This window comes from Chaetodon trifascialis, chromosome 14 (genome assembly GCF_039877785.1).
Source record: "Chaetodon trifascialis isolate fChaTrf1 chromosome 14, fChaTrf1.hap1, whole genome shotgun sequence".
Classification (NCBI taxonomy): Eukaryota; Metazoa; Chordata; class Actinopteri; order Chaetodontiformes; family Chaetodontidae; genus Chaetodon; species Chaetodon trifascialis.
The window spans coordinates 12,916,912-12,933,908 of NC_092069.1; the positions used below are offsets into that span (position 1 = coordinate 12,916,912).

At 45.3% G+C, this 16,997-nt stretch overlaps 1 protein-coding gene across 1 annotated transcript; it reads right to left on the minus strand.

Moving 5' to 3' along the window:
- Positions 1–88: 88 nt before the first annotated feature.
- On the minus strand, positions 89–16,783 carry LOC139341918 (zinc finger protein DPF3-like). Its single transcript, XM_070978652.1, has 11 exons — positions 16,699–16,783; positions 10,685–10,845; positions 9,657–9,764; positions 7,314–7,441; positions 6,390–6,485; positions 6,194–6,254; positions 4,462–4,503; positions 3,841–3,981; positions 3,229–3,342; positions 2,354–3,131; positions 89–2,072 (listed from the first exon to the last, which is right to left on the minus strand). Exons 1-10 carry the CDS (start codon positions 16,728–16,730, stop codon positions 2,971–2,973), a joined length of 1,044 nt encoding a protein of 347 aa, XP_070834753.1. The 5' UTR covers positions 16,731–16,783; the 3' UTR covers positions 89–2,072; positions 2,354–2,970.
- Positions 16,784–16,997: the final 214 nt, after the last annotated feature.

Consider the following 16,997-nt stretch of genomic DNA (forward strand, 5'->3'; position numbering starts at 1 on the left):
CCAGTCTAAGATTCCTCTGCTTATCAGCTGCCTTTCCAAAAATGACCAGTGGTCATTCTCAATTAAAAGAAAACAGACACCCAGCATCGAGCATTACCGTTCATTCTTTATTTTTTTCCAGAACAATAAAAATAGTTTAACAAACAAAGACTTCTTCATTCTCTCCATTTCGACTCGTATTTACAGCTGAAGATGAAACAAACGCCCAGTCGTGTCCATTTCATCTCCTCTTGGCTCCGTTCCCACCCCGATCCTCCCTCTCCACCCCCGGCAGGCTTGACAAGAGAGTACCAGGGCCTATTGCTGTGTCTTTGACGAGGTATACAGGCTATTCAATGATTGGTGACACATAATTCGAAGCGGACATCACTGCCTTTTGCATTTAGGAGCTTCTCCTTTTGTTCAGAACTGTACCACGCTAGGCCTGTTTGTACAGGGCAGGTAACAATTAGCAGGTTTATGATTGATGACACATGCTTTCACTAACTGGCATGACTTTGGAAGATAAAAGACACAACTACCCATATTACAGTGGAAACACCACATAACTGATACAAGAAGACAACGTAATTGAGAAGTCTCAGATCCATTCTTTGTCCGGAGGAGATCAACTGCGGTGTGGAGGGTCCCTGAGGGAAGTGAAGAAATATGGTGTGAATGCACAAGCACATACGCAGGTCATACCAGACACATAGGATTAATGGTTAGCTTCAAAAACGGAGCGGCTGTTATTATTTCGCAGCGATACTGAATAATCACATGGAAGGACACAGACGTCTTACAGAGCATGTGCAACCTATGGACTCAAAGGCTTTTTTATACAGAACTTCAAGCACCTTCTAAATGTCATAAAGCAATTAGGCCCTCGAAAGCACTCAATGGAAATGTCACAGATGCAGTTTGCACTTCTGCGTATGTCAGTATGTGGATCTGGGCAGAGTTGTGTCTCTCTATAACAATATTGTTTTCCAATGCACATGAGATGACTCTCGCTGTTTCAAACAGAAAGTGGAGCGGTTCTGCGCGGCGAACATGACACCAGGCAAAATCAGCAGAGACGAGAAAAAGCTTGTTATTGCGATGTTTTCCTATAGCATGAGACTGCAGCATCCCAAAAATCCCTACTGGGAGTCGATTATAGCAGGTTTCTTGTGTGGCGTTATTGTCCCTCTGTGCCAACTGAATACAATCACATGAATCAGGGCTGCGTGGCTGAACAATCAACAGCAGAGGAAATGAAAGATGCCTGAGTAGTTGTGGCTATTGTGCACCTGATCAGGACAGAGGTATCAATACAGTCTGAACAAACCCGAGAAGTCATACTAATTAAACTTTAAAGAGTTCAAAACATAGAAATATTATACAACAGAGAAAAGATGCAAAAAAAAAAGTCTAAATTACTGTGAGGCATTCGAGACCCAGGAAATAGAGAGGAAAAACAGAGGGACAGAAGCAGAAAGATAAAACCTTTGCGTCCATGTCAGAGTATTAATACAGTAGTCCAGAGGTCTGCATGTAATAGTGGTGGATTTGAGCACCATCTCTATGGCTGGGGGTCAGGGGGTCACTGGTCCAATCAGGTTGGAGGGTCATGGCTGTCAGAGCTGGTTTCCAGTGCAGAGCGGCAGGCTGGCACAGTGATGAGGATAATGACGTCTTAGTGTCACATCGGATCACACAGCAGACACACAGTCACAGAGCAGGAGTGGGCAGGCTGGGCTGCGGGGGCCCCAGATGCACCCGTTCGGGCACAAACAGTCCGAAAGGCCTGGCCTTTAGTGTTCCCATAGTTCAGTGGAGCTCCAGCACAGTGCAGAAAGGATGAAATGAAGCTGGATTGACTCACATTTCAAATGTTCAGAAACGATCGATACATATCGTCAAGGGAGCAGTTGCTTCAATTAAACCACATGGCCTGTAGAAGCAGTGGATGTCTGTTCATCCATTTCAGTCTGTTATTTTAGGCCCAAAATCAGGAGGGACCTGAAGGCTCATTAGTTTTTGAGAGTTTAAATCCTCTTCTTCACTGGTCACCCCCTCTCCTGGGCCACATGCCAATGTGCTGAGTGCTCCTGCAGTATATGACACAGACAACATGGGTCAGACTCACACGTAACACGTCTGAACAGGAGTCCACAGCCGTGCTAGCAGCTCCGAGGCTGCGACAGAGGTAAGCTAAACGCTAATGTTTAGCAGCTATAATCATGTTCAACAACTTAATTTACTATGTTAGCATGCTAACATTTGCTTATTAGCAAGTACAGCTGATGGGAATGTCATTCATTTCACTCATTAAAAGGCAGAACTGCTTCATCTGCAGAATTTCTTATATTAAAACAAAACAGTTGCTTACCTTTCATTTAGTTAGTCCCCTATATCTGTAAAGACTATATTTATAGGTTTCTTCATCTCCATCACTTCCAGTGGCCTGTGGCAGTCCTTTCATTGGTTCCTTCATTTTCATACAAGTTTAATCCAGAGTTAGAGACCTTCATAGTCACAGCGACTACTGATTCAAAAACATCCAGTAGCTCAAGAGTGGGTCTGCAATGACATTCAATCATCTCCCAAACGTACTGTATCATTTATGCCTTTCAAATTTTCAAATGTTTCCAGTGTTTTTTTGTTTTTTTTTCTTGTTCATAACGTGTATGCTCCTTCTGCTCCAGTGGGGGGGGGGGGAACACCCCCAAAACATCTTCTGTTTTGCTTGGAGACCAAGTCACTCGTCAAGAAACACTGACAGTTGTTCATCGCCTTCAAAGTTGATATATATATTTATATATATAAAAAAGGTGTTCATAAATTATTCAACAATGTTCAGTAGATAAAATACCACTTGCATTTCTGTCCTGAAATTATCACTTTGTGCTTTCTGCAAACAAAAAACATTGAAAAAGAAGCAGCAGATTTTTGCCAGAGGTTAATCCATATAAAAAAATTGTCTCTTTAAATCTTTAAAGGTTCTCTCTATCTGTGTCGGTTGGATATTCCGTTGCTGTTTGTGGCGGGTTCCTCCAGCTCGTCGTCCTCGAAGCCATGAAAGGTGGAAGTGTCGCTCTCCGAGGTGGTGCCGAACAGCTCCTCCGCTCCAGTAAAAGTCCCGTCTTCCTTCTCTTCTCCACAGTCAGCTGGACAGGAGATGGACACAGTGAGAGCACAGTTACAATCTTCATCTACACGTCCACATACTAGAAAAGTTTGAGACTTTGGTGTCTCTGGACTCACTTGTGCATCGGCAGGCTGAGTAGGGAGTCCCCGATTTACCCGTTTTCTTGTTCGAGCCCTGGCATTTATTACAGTAGTTGTTGGGAATGCTGGCCCCACCTGGACCCTTTGGACCTACAACAAATATAAAAGTTTTAGGGTGAGGTGATTTTGTGTGTACGGTTTGGCAGGTCAGACTATTTCAAAACAATACTTGTATTCTGGTATTGATACAAAAGTCTTGCACCTATTGTACCTGACCTTGCTCAATATAAACTTTGTGCTTTCTGCAAACTAAACTTTCCCAGAACCTCCACTGGAGTCTTAATCCCATCAGCCATACATTATTGATGCATATGCACACAGTACACTGTCACTGTACAGCAATCTTTCTCTTTTTTCATGCCGCAGATTTTGCATTTTGCAGATTCTTTCTCTAATTTGAATGTCACGTATATTGTGTACGTGTATTCTTCTGTTTTGTGCTTGTTCTTGATTATGCCTTCGTTGGATTAGCCTCAATTTGATTGCTTTGATCTGGAACACGTGTCCATGTTTGTTGTATTTTACCTTGAAGATTTAAGCCAAAAGTTCCAAACATGATACGAGAGGTGCAGCAGTCTGATTCCTTACGTTTGTGTCTGTCAGTCTGTTGTACAGAGGGCGATCTGGACGCCACCGAGCTTCTCTCTCCGGCTCGGTCCTCCTCCGCCAGGTGGGAATGGGTGTAGTGGTAGCTTAGTCCTGTACGGTTCCTGTAGCGCTTCGCACAGACTGCAACAGAGGACAGATGTTCAGACCAATGACTGGTTGCATTTCACTATCAGTACACCCACCCAGTGTCTAGTGAGCTTGTGATGTCTGTAAGTTACAAAGCAACAGAACTGAAAAAAATGTTGACAAGTAGTTTTTGAATTATCAGAAAAAAACAAAGTGCAGACTGATATTGATCAATCATAGAAAACTAAACAGGACTCAGGGAGTTTAATGGAGGCGACTATTCTATTTCAAAAAGGGGAAAAAGGGAAGCACTTTAGGGTCTGATTACAGTAGTCAGTCAAATAAAACACAAACACAGACAACATAATAACCATGTCTCACAGCACCAAGGGCACTTTTCAGCTTGAGGAGAGTAAGATAATATAGGGGCTAAATCAATAATCACAGCACTTGTGACACAACCACTCAATCTATCAAAGCAAATGTCCTAAAAAAAAAAAACTACTGTTGAAAAGAGGCAATAAACCACCGTACCTGAGGTCGAAGATTTCGAGTTCTGCTTCTGTTTGTATCTGTCTGAAACAGAGAAGAGGCAAAGCAAAGAGACAACAGCATGAGTAAGTGTCTTTAAAGAGGAGTCAGCAGAGCAAAATCCAATACCCCCTGCCTGGATTTTCCACATGCAACTTGCATGTAGAGGAGTACTTGAGTGACACTAACTCACCTTGTTTCATCTTGTGGTTGTGGTTGTTTCGTCTTATGGTTATGGTGCTGGTGATTGAGTTACAGCGAGACAATTGTCTGACAACAGAGGCTCTGATGCTATTTTTGGAATAACTTCTCGATACATAAACAGCGTAGAAGAGGACGAAGAAGACGTCAGATTGTACTGTAAGAGCTCATCTATACCTGGCTGCTTTAATGCCAATCTTGTACTTCTTCCTGATTTTTTGAATATGGACAAGGAAACCTTGCACTGTCATACATAAAGGAAATTAAATATGCTGTATGTACAGTAATGTGGCGATCTATGTATCAGGTAAACGGATGTGCAGCTCACCTGATTGTTCTGATTAGAACAAGGTCATTTTTTCTGAGCTTTTGCACCGTGAATAAGGCATCAACCAATAAATCTTTGTGTGGAAACATGACTTGATGGTGTGTGTGTGTGTGACACCAGGTACTTATCACGTTGTGGGGAAAAAAATCTGTTTACAGTCACATTGTGGGGACTCACCTGCCTTATGGGGACAAAATGCAGGTCCTCTTAATGTAAATCGTTAAATTTTAGGGTGCAGACTGAGGATAGGGTTACGGGTTAGGTAAGGTTAGGTTAGGTACAGGGTTAGGGTTAGAGTTAGGCTCCAGAATGTATGGCATGGTGGCGCAGCAGGTAGTGCGCGTGCCTCACAGCAAGAAGGTTGCCAGTTCGATCCCCAGGTCAGGCGGGGCCTTTCTGTGTGAAGTTTGCATGTTCTTCCCGTGCATGCGTGGGTTCTCTCCGGGTACTCCGGCTTCCTCCCACAGACCAAAAACATGCTCATTAGGTTAATTTGTGACCCTAAAATTGCCCTTAGGTGTGAGTGTGAGCGTGAATGGTTGTCTGTCTTGTGTGTTGCCCTGCGATCGGCTGGCGACCGGTCCAGGGTGTACCCCGCCTCTCGCCCGTTGACAGCTGGGATAGGCTCCAGCCCCCCCCCCCCGCAACCCCAAAAGGGATAGGTGGTATAGAAAATGGATGGAAATGAATGTAAGTCTATGTAATGTCCCCACAAGTGATAAAAGCACACACGTGTGTATATGTGTGTGTGTGTGTGTGTGTTGTGGGCGTGGTGCTCCTCTCATGCTCACAGCGCAAATGGGATGTACCCAAAATCTCCTCTTCTTTTGTGGAGTGAGGAGGAAGAGGAGGAGGACAAGATCATCAAGATGTTGAATCCATTTTTTTTGTTTGTTTTTTGTTTTTTTTGAAGAGTGAGCTCGTGAGAATCTACTTTGAACTGTAGTGAAGTGCTGCAACTGTAACAAATTTGCATCACTGCCGGTACGCACAGCTTTGATGCAAAATATTCCAAGACAACTATTTACTGTTTTTGTGCTGTTTATTCGTCATATCCTCGGTGCGTAAAGGCCTTAATAACAGAAAAAAAAATCAAAAAATCAGCAGGTAACACACAAACTAGCATGCTGTAAACTCTGCATTGAACATTCACCAATTAAAACGCATATGACCCAAAAACAAAGCTCATGTTTCATCTCCACTTACTGTCACAGACGTATGGCTTGTCATCATCCACATCTGCCCTCCTGCGGCCTGAACCTCGACCCTGAGAGAAAGCATCTGAATGTTGAACTCTGCGGTTAAATCTGTGCCCAGAGCCTTCCAATGTCCACATTTAAGCAGCTACATGACGTTTGCACCACAGGTGTGTATTGTGTGCGAGAAAACTGGCCACTCTTACTCTTCCTTTGCCCCGATGTCTCCTCTTGGGAGTGTCCACCTCAAAGTCGTCATCATCATTGAAAGCGTCTTCCGCTGCGTCTGCCTCCAGAACCCTCTGAGACAGAAAGAGATCAAGAGGAAAAAGCATTTCAGTACTTAGCTCTGATTAAAATACCAGTTTGCTGAAAACACACTGTTTTTGACAGAAGTAGTGTGTGTTCTGTTTTTGCATAAATGTCTGTTTCATGCTGATACTGTCGGATCATCGAGCTACTTAAAAGGACCGGAGACAGTTTCCTTATTGCAATACCAAGAGCATGAATTTGTCCTGAGAAAAGGGATGAGGAATGATGCTCCAAGCCCTCTCTTCCTGTAAATAGTCACGTGTACACATGCATTTTGGTGGAATGTGTGATGTTGAGATATGACTGCTTTCCACAGCAGAGATCAGCAATGTTTTGCACAAACAGAGCGACTGAAGTCAAACTGAAGTTTCACATTTTTCCTATTTCCGCTGACATCATTATGTGACTATCACTTATTATCATGTATCGTCATCAGAAAATGTGAATTCAAAGTTAAAGCAGTCTGTTCGTCCAAAATGCCTCTCAGTGAGACAGCAGTCAGTTAACGAGCCCCGCGGGTCAGCTGGAAAAACTTGGCAAGATGCCCTAACGACCAGTTGGGGTGCAACACTTCACTGTCAGTGCCAGCGCCCTCAACTGTTGAGTGATATCGCTGAACATTTACATTTTAACTGATGCTCACAGAACACAGAAATGTTGAACCGGGTCACTTTTGTAGACAAAGACTTACATTCATTTCCTGCAGACTTACCCCAACCTCACCCTTAACCACTGACCCCAAAATCAGTTTGGTGACACACCTTTTATCCCCTAATTAACATGTTCCTGAACATAGTCAGAGAAAAACACCAACTCACCTGGATCTCCAGCAGACTCTCCTCGTCATTCTTGGAGTTGTTCCTCTTGTCTAGACCCTCTCCTCGTAGCAGAGCCTCCAGCGTGGTGCTCTGGGTGGGCAAGGTGTCCTTGGACATGAGGCCTCCTTCTGCACGAAGACAAAAACAGGCCACATGGGCTGCATCATCAAAATATCAATCTATTGTTCGCTTTACGTAAACATAATACTCCAGCGGGTGTATAATTGAGGCAATGGCACCTGTACACTGCTCATGATGAATGAGCTTACAGTCTCCTGCAACACCATCAAGTGCTGTAATTGTGACAAGAACCACCAGTGATACAATCTCTGACCTCTGTGAGCAGCTTTTATCAGCACATTTCCATTCTGTCGCTCCTCTTCCAATCACACTAGACCTAATAAAAGCATGTGGCAAACTGCTGGAGCAATTGTTTGTTTTAGAGGCTGTCATCTTTTTTTTTTTTTTGCTTGCACCAGAACATGTCATCGCAACTATTTTCACAGCACTATATTACTGACAAAACATACATTTTCATTCTGAAAGCAAACGCATTGTCATTGGCGAGCTCTCCATAACACTGGCCTGACTTTGTCCGCAGGAATCTCTGTAGATAAGTGGCTTATCACGTTAACCTGAACGCATCATGCAGATATCTCCTCCTGCAGTGAGCTGAAGATCTAAACAAACAGTGTAGGAGGCAAACAGGTTGAGCAGACAAAGCAGAGCAAACAAAAGCTTTGACAGTCGGTCAGATCGGGAGGTCTTATTTACACAATCTCTTCTGCACTGGCAGCTTCATGGTCATCCGGTGGCTTTGTGGATGTTTGAAAAGAGGACGCACTTCAAAGACCCCTGACTCCAGACTTCTATGAGCCCTCCATCTTACCACCTCGCCCACTAGAAAGACTTTTGCAGAATACTGAATGTGGAGTGCTGAAGCAACAGAGGTCTGCATAAGTAAGAGGCTGATATAGGAGGTAGGCTTGAGAAGCTCCTCTAAAATGGGCTCCTCCACCATGCGGCGGCAGCCTCTCACCATTGTGTCTGCACACGTTGACTTTCAACTCTCCGCGACGAGACAGACCCCCCCCCCCCCCCCCCCTCCTCCCCTCCCTCCCAACCCATGGGAGCTGGGGGGCTAAAAATAGAGCCGGCAGCAGCCTGCAGCAGGGAGCTGATTCTGCATGCAGCCCCAGTCTCTAGCACACCATCAGTTAGACAGCCAGCCGAGGCAGCGAGACAGACTCTGCTGGCCTGTGCCGGCCACCTCTGGCCAGCTGCACAACGTGCTCCGTGAAAGAGACGCCAGGTCAAATCAGGGTACGTTTCCCCTCTGCTGTGCACTCGCAGACAGCACAGACAATCCGTTGTTGCTGGAGAAGGGAAGGGACAGCGGGGTGGTGGCGGCGGGGTCTTAGCGAGCATGAGCTCAGTGGAAAACAATAGACGACAATGGGATGTGTTTGGGAAACAAAGGCTTGGTTCATATGGCATCACTCCATCTTGCTTTCTCTTTCCAGACTCTCTGCCTCTTTCTTACTGTCTCCACTTTCCAAACATTTGTCCCCAGGAATTAAATCTGAACTAAAGGCATCATGATCATGGAGATTTCTATGAATACACAATGGATTCCTCACAGCCTTTTAGAGACACTTCTAGACAGTGAAAGAGGTAACACAGTGTTTCTGTGTGAGATTCTGCCTTTTGTCATGTTCATTCCTGAGGGTAGTGTAACATCCCGTTGGGTATGCAAGCCTTGGGCACAGAATGGACCAGTTACTTGAGCTCAGGAAGACTGGCGACAAAACACACACAGACTACGGAGAGAGATGGAGAGATGACAGAGCAGCCAGAGACAAAGAGACAAAACCCATTCGCAAGGGAGGTGGTAAGGAGAAAACAAGATAGAGGAGAAGGTAAATGTGTTGAGTGAGCTGTTTCGAGTGGCAGTCAGAGAAGGCCAAACTCTATTCCATAACATTTATTAAATACTGTCTTCAGTGGCCGAACTCTGTCTCGCTGCTCCCAGCAGTGCTAAATCTAATTACATGTTCTGCTTCTCACAAAACAAGTTTACTAGCTTCGGCGAACACAGCCACATTTCATCCTCTGAAAAATGACTGGCAGCCTGTTCTGCTCAGTGCGCTGAGACAGAGCGATATGCTTTTAGCCAGATTATTCCAGATCATCACCAGTAATCACATGAGCTGAAGGAGGTGGTGGAGGTGGGTGGGAGACGGGTGGGGTGGACGTGGGGTAGGAGGGACGAGCAGGAGGAGAAAGTGAGAGGAGGAGAAAGCGACGGGCAGGTGGTTTGGAGAAGGGGCTGCGGGATCTTACCGAGATGGAGGCCGTAGATGCCCAGGCGAGGGTCCGTGGTGTTGTGCAGCCGTCTCTTCTTCCTCCAGCAGCGGGCGGGGTATGTGTACATCTGGCCAGCTGCGACGCCTGGACATTAACGGATGTAAACAAGGCGACATGACAGTTTCAGCCCAAACAAACTGATAATAAAAATACAATTAAAAAACTTCCAGTTATAAAATTCAAATAGATTATATGGACTTCTGGTTCTGTTCATTATAGATTCATGTATTGAGGTTTACACTATTTTGATTCTCAGGCATGACTGAAATTTCTACATTGATTAATACAATTCTCAGAGTCAAATCATTGTTTGAGCCCTTCATGGAGGAAAAAGACGAACAAGTCAACAGCCATGTGAGGCTGTATTAATTTACAAAGGCCCTTTGAGCAACATGCTAACATTAGCGTTCTAACACGCTCACAATGACATTGCTGAGACTGATGGGACCGTTGTGCAAATATCTGGTGGATATTCCCAAGTATTAGTGAAAACTTTGGCCTGCCGATGGCACAAGAGGAAAAGTCGAGGGGGTGGACCATGTACACAGTAGGATTTCCTCTCGGGGTCCATGAATGTTTCTAAAAAAATCTAAACCAAACCATCCATTACTTGAAGAGGCATCATCTTACTATTTCTCTTTCCTGGAGTCACATGGCTGAAATGCCAAATATTTTGCTTCTGGCTGCTTTTCTTTGTTCTCCATCATTTCAAAGTGAATATCTTTTGGCTTTAGAACGAAACAAGTCGTTTGAAGATGTTACCTTGGGCTGTGTAAAAATTATGAGGGTAATTTTTAACTTTTTATGGCATTTTATTACCTAAATGATTTATTAAGCAAAAAAAGTAATCAACAGATTAATCAATAATGAAAATACATTATTTATAACCCTAGCTAATAGTTTCAGCTATACAGACACCAGACATCATTTTTGCAAGCTTCATGGACCAAAAACACACATAAAACATTCTTTGTATGCATGTGTGTGTGTGTGTGTTTGCCCACCGGGGCTGCGGTGGTGTCGTTCCATCCAGATGTAGCAGTTGTTCTGGGCCACGCCGGTTTGGGAGTCCAGGAATGGCAGGCGGACGCTGCGTTCAGCACACAGGCGGGCATTGTAGCTGCGGCACTGCTCAATGGCCTCCTTATAGAACTGGTCGCCCAACCTGGGGGGGGGGGGGGGGGTAACGTCAGGTCAGTGATACTGGGTGATGTGGCTGACACAGCCGAGTCACACAATGTGATCATATTTACAGAACCTCTGACAGGACATGGAGTCTTTTTTTTCTTTAATCGGGTATGAATGTCTTGATAATGGCCTGTTGCTTTGCTGGCTGCAGATCATTAAATCAGTCAGCTGAAGCAGCTACAACATTTGTATGCAGGTCCCTTAGAAACTCTCCTCAACCCACATAATGCTGTTATCATCTGTTCAAACTTATCTGCGCTGTTCAACACAAGTCTCTAACTGACAGCTGAGCTTCTCTCTCCTCTTCCAGCTCGCCATCGGGAAGAATTTTGCAGAACGGAAAACAAAACAAAACAATGCAACCCAGTTACAGCTCTGCTGCTCCCGCTCCTGAAGTTAAACATATTATTACCTCTGTGGGCTCTTTGTCTGATCTGATTCTAGACGGGCCGTGTGAGCTACGGCGGCGCTGACCGAGTTTAGTTTATCAAAACACAACGCAGACTGTGGGGTCTGATGTGAAGTCAGTGCTCCAATCAGCGAGCAGCTGAGACTCTCACACTTTAGTTCCACTTTTCTTAGCACCGCTGAGATTTTGGCAGTCCCTCGGGGTTTCAATGTTAATATTCAGAGTGAAATGGGGGAGGATATTTCACATTCAAGCCCTCAATCGCTGCCACACGCCTGGTATGGTAATTAGCCTACTTAATTAATCTCAGCAGAGTGCCTAGCACAAGGGCAGGTTCTAATTTGACTATATCAAAGATGGGGGTAAAAGCTGCAACTCTGAAGTCATGGCGTGGTACTTTGTATGTGATTTCCACAGTCTGCTGTTGTATCACAGGTTCAACAGGGCAAATAATAGCTACTGCCTGTTCTAGTATGACCATCCAAGTAATGAAGTTCCTCCACGTGTTCTCAATTACAACATTAGGAAGACGGCCATTTTGAAGTGAAACTAATGAGCTGCGGGGCAGTGAGTCGAGCCTGGAATCTTAAAGTGGAGGTGGAGGAGTCCCATTTGTCAGCGTCTCCCAGATCCCACTGTGCCCTCCTTCTCTCTGGTCTTTACCCCCTCAGCCCCTCGATGAGACGACGTCCAGCGCATGAACAGCCGTGTTAGGAATGCTGTCCCGCACAAAGCCCACTGCTCTGCAGTTCAGACAAAGCCACAGTGAGTGAGTGTGTGTGTATGTGTGTGTGTGTGAGGCTTCTGGGAATGAGAGGCTTCGTGTCCGTGTGACTGAGAAGAGTAAACACAGGTACAGAGTGAGTGCAGGGGTGGAAAGGTGTGAGAGAGAGAGGGAGATAGAGAGAGAGAATAAAAAAACAACAGAGGAGTTCAAAAAGGCATGACGGCGAGAAAGAAGGTTAAAAGCTAACATGCAGATCATGTCTAATAACTCTGGGACTTTCCTTCCTGGTGTTACAATTATACCAAGACAGTGACTTTATTGAATTTAATAATCACACTCTGCCCTGTAAAGATGTCAAACAGTGCATCCAAAGCAAAGAAAAGACCAATTTCTCACATCTACCTGCACTTTCTCACCCTTTGAGATGCAGGAATTTTTACAAGAGGAATCACGCAGAGATATACTCAAAACAGATTGGCCATAAAGCAATAAGTTCACAAGTCTGACATCTTCACCAGTAGCCTGATCAAGAATTTCTTTGAAAGATAAATATTTGGCTCGTGAAAAAATAATGACACACAGCTGAATTGCATTTCTCAGAGCCGCACCATATGTGGGCCGAGCGCACAGGGAATCCAGCCGTCGAGCTAACCTGTTGGCTTCACTGCCATTCCTTGATATCAAGGCACAGCTCCGATTGGGACGCAGTGTGACATATCAGTTTACTAAAAGCACGGCAGCTGTAAACGCTCCCTGAAGTCAGCTACGAGTGCATGCTCAAAGGGTACACACTCCAGGGGGGGCCGGGGGTGCCAAGAAACCCCCCCAGATTACTTGAGGTGAACAAACCGAGGGCAGACGGACGCTGATCCGTCTCGAGCGAGCTGTGCAGGGGTTGGAGGGGAGCGACAGTGAGCAAACAAGTGGTGAGAGTCTTCTGGTGGGTGCTGGCTGTCCGAAACGACAAGCTCTCCATCAGGGCCCCCGCCGCCCCGAGCAGCAGGTGCACTGGCTGAGGTGAGAGATCTCTCTGACACTTGTAATGAGTGACAAGACCCACACCAACGATGCCGCCAGGGGAAGAGAATCACACTGACACATACACACCAACTATACACGAGCACTCACAGCATTGCCCTTGTTTTCTGTTTTGAGGCACATGTTTCTGTTTTTCCACTATCACTCTGTACTGAAATTTAGGAGCAGATGGGGCAAAACGACAAAAAGACAAGCCATCTTCTGATCATAGAGATTTGAAAACAAGAGAAAACAAACAGTTCAGTTCTTGTTCACACTGTCTGTGGATAATATCCGTCACAGTTTACAAACCAGCTTCCTGGTTCAACTTTGACCTACCGTACTTACCATAAATGTGCACACAGAGTTGCCTGTACGATATCAGATGATTACCAACATTTCAAGCACATTCATGTTCGGTTTAGCCTCCAAATGAAGCGGTTCAGATCAGCCTTTTTAGCTTGTGACCTTTTAAAGTGAAACAATGCCTGCTTGTGAAGAGTCGTGGTTGCATGAGTAATTTTTAGAGTCGACAAGAACTAAATCTACCAGGCAATTTAGAAGAAAAAATGAAAGTGTTCAACACCGCACAGCAGAAATATACATTTTTCTGATTTGCTAATCATCTCAAGGCCCTCAATTTTATCTTATCTATGTAGATAGTCTAAACTGTTGGCTTGTGTACAAGCTGATTGCTTGACTGCTCATTTGTACCACCATTGCACTTTTTTTAAGTAATTATCCAGTATTTCTAGGTCACAGCAATTACTTTTGCAAATCCAGTTCCACCAAAACTGTCAGAAGTGAAACGACAAAAATACGAGACAAGCCACGCTAAACCAGAATTATCCTTTGAAGTGGAGCTCTGCCGAAAAGGTGGCAGAGGCGTGTGGAATCAAACTGAACTAGAAACACTCCTATGCCTTGCAGGGCTTAAAACTGTGCCTCAGAGGTATGTGCTACACATCCTCAATGTCTTCCAGCTGAGTAGAGAAGGTGAGTGTGTGCATGAGTGCAAGGCACAAAAGTAAATCTTGTGGCCAGTGGGGCCTCCGCTATCAGCATGTGCCTGTCAACGGTTCACCGTGTCACATGGCCGCGTCCGTGATGTGAGCATTGTCATCACTCATTTTGCATATCAGAAGGCAAACTACAGTTTGCAGAAGAGCAGCCATACAGAGGTAAAGTGGCCTGCAGTCGTGACAAAACTCCAGCGTCTAATTCAAAATGGCCCAGCACTCGAGAGATATGACTCGCCTGAAGAATTAATGAAAAATCGGATCTAAAAACTTCAGTCTCTTCAGCTGTGTTTCTCAAATGTGCAGGTGCACTGCTCCTTCACAGGAAGCTACAGCTACCACATAACAGGAGAGGAGGAGGAGGAGGAGGAGGAGGAGGAGGAGGAGGAGGTGGGCCTACAGAGTGACTGCATCCTGACAACAACCTCTGATTACACCAATCAGAGCAACACAGTCTGGGTGAGGGCAGGAGCAAAACCAGACCGTACACCTCCACACTGCAGTGCCAATACACAGCAGGCCTGACTCACTCAAAGTCTACTCAACACCAGTGACAAGCTAGCGAACAAATGGGGAAGGATGGAAGACGTGTCCGACCAGCAGAAAGCTCCAGCTGTGGCTAAAATTTTAATGAGCAGCTTTATGAGCTTCTTTATTAATCAAATATTCCAGACTGCATTTTAATCAGCAGATTCTGGAGATTACTGTCCTCCCATGCTCATAGGAGGGACAGACCTCACAGACGGACGTGCACAGGCTTGCTCACTGCAGCTTCATCCTCCACATCTCTACAACAAAGTCAAACCCGCCTTTCATTTCCCTAAAGTGAATCATCTTAATACAAAAAAAAGGTCAAACTGGTCCACGGGAGCGACATCCAATTAGTGTCAAGTGTGACTAATTATAATCTGACAAACGTGTGAAATGAAGTCAGAAACCCAAGACAGAGGCTAATTATAGCACATTGAAACACTTCATTAAGCACAGTTTATAGCGAGGAGACATTCCACATCAGAATGCTAAAACATCTCCGAGATGAAACGGCAGCTTGACAGCAGACGCAAACAAAAGCTAGTTGGGACAAAAGAGAGGGAAACAGTCCAACAAAGGTAATAATGAAATGTGCTTTCCAATAATAATCCTGCTCTCATGAAAAAAGGCTGAGAGGATGCAAGGATGTAGAAGGCAGCTGATTATTCATTCAGCGTTTACATGGAGCACTTTAACATCAAGTGCTTCGCTGAGCTGTTCAGGTGGCTGTGATTGTACTGGGCAACTCCCTGTGGGACTCAGCGAAACTGTGAAGCAGGGCATTGCATGAAAAGTGCAAGCACGCTCAGTCGACTAATGAGTAAATACAGAAAATTTGCATTCAGCCACCAGCCCGAGCACCATGCAATGACGGTGCAGGTCTGGTCTGCTTGGACAGGATCCACCCTCTGAATTCAGTCACATTCAATCGCTTAAATATTCCAGCCAACTAGCCTCAGACACTATGTGGAATCATATGGGGAAAAAAATGTTTCAAGTGTGCAACCAGGTATCAAAACACGTCTCCTCTCCTGGCTGTAGAACAATGTCACAACAACAATGGCAACAGTGTGGGGGGTGATGTGCAAGGTGTTGTGTGGTCCACTCCCTGCGCTTTGCCGTCCACGGAGGTGCCAGGGTACCTCTATGGAGGAGCAGATGGTTCTCCTGCTTGTGCCCAACACTTCCTCTCTGTCGGAGCATCTCTCTGACAGATGGGCCCAGGATCCTGGACCAAGCTAATCTCCAGCACTCCTCCACTTAAAGGCACAGCGGAGCGAGTCTGCTCTACCTCCACAGTCCCAAACGAGCCATGATGGTGATAACGCACGTCCGTGCGGGCTTGAACGTCAAGAAACGCCTGATTATTATGTAGCTTAAAGGATAGAAATGACAAGAAGCAGGAAGCCAGTCGTGTCTGGGAGGAATTGGTGAGACAATACAGACGAACAAAGGAGAAAAGGGGGGAAAGGTGGAGCTTTTCTTTGAAGTTGAGCGATAAATTTGACTCCTGCGCGAGCGGTTTGAGCCCAGAGTGACAGCCTGTTTCTATCGGCCGACTCAAATTGCTGTCACTTTTGTCCATTTCGCCAGCAAGCATGCAAATACAAAATGCCTCCTCCCTTTGCTTTACCGGGTCCTGACCACGTCTGCGCTCGGAGGAGCCAAAGTTGACATGTCGACAATTCACACCAACTATAAACGACTTTCGGTATGTCAGATGATATTCCGCCGCTGTGCCCAAACGAGCACGAAGAAAATCGGCTTTTAATTATTCGGAGCGGCGCAAAGGCACGTTGTCGACAGTTTTCAAATTAATTTACAGCCCAGGAAAGACGACACTCTCTCGTGTTGAATGTGTAACCGTGTGGAGGAAAGGCTCTCCCGGTGCAGTCACAATGTCAGGCAGCCGTACGCGCATGTTTGAGACTAAATGTTAAAATCTTGTGGAATAAAAGAACTATGCGAGGCTACTTTGCCATGCAAGAAGTACACAAAATGAATTTGGACAGCTTAATCTGTCATATGCACACGGCTGGAAATCACATGCACGAACACACAGTTTTAACGTACAAGTTGGCAACAAAGTAATTCTTCACACATTTCCTAAATGTCTAAATTACTTACGCTTTTAGTGGATTCTGAATGACAGCCGCCATTTTGCTACAATGTAACGCAATATCGGCGTCTTGCAGTTCTGAGGGAAACCTACGGGAATGGACCAATCAGAGCGCGGAGTGAATCCGTGGACCAATACATCCGCAGCATACGCGGACGGGGCGTGGCTTTATGGGGTAAACTGTCAAAATTATTTTAAAGGGTTTTCCCTTGTATTTATATTGTACACTGGAACAGAATAACAGCACTTTTAAAGAGACCCTCACTGGAGCTTGGATACATATCAAGTGCAGTCCCCTCCTGGGTGC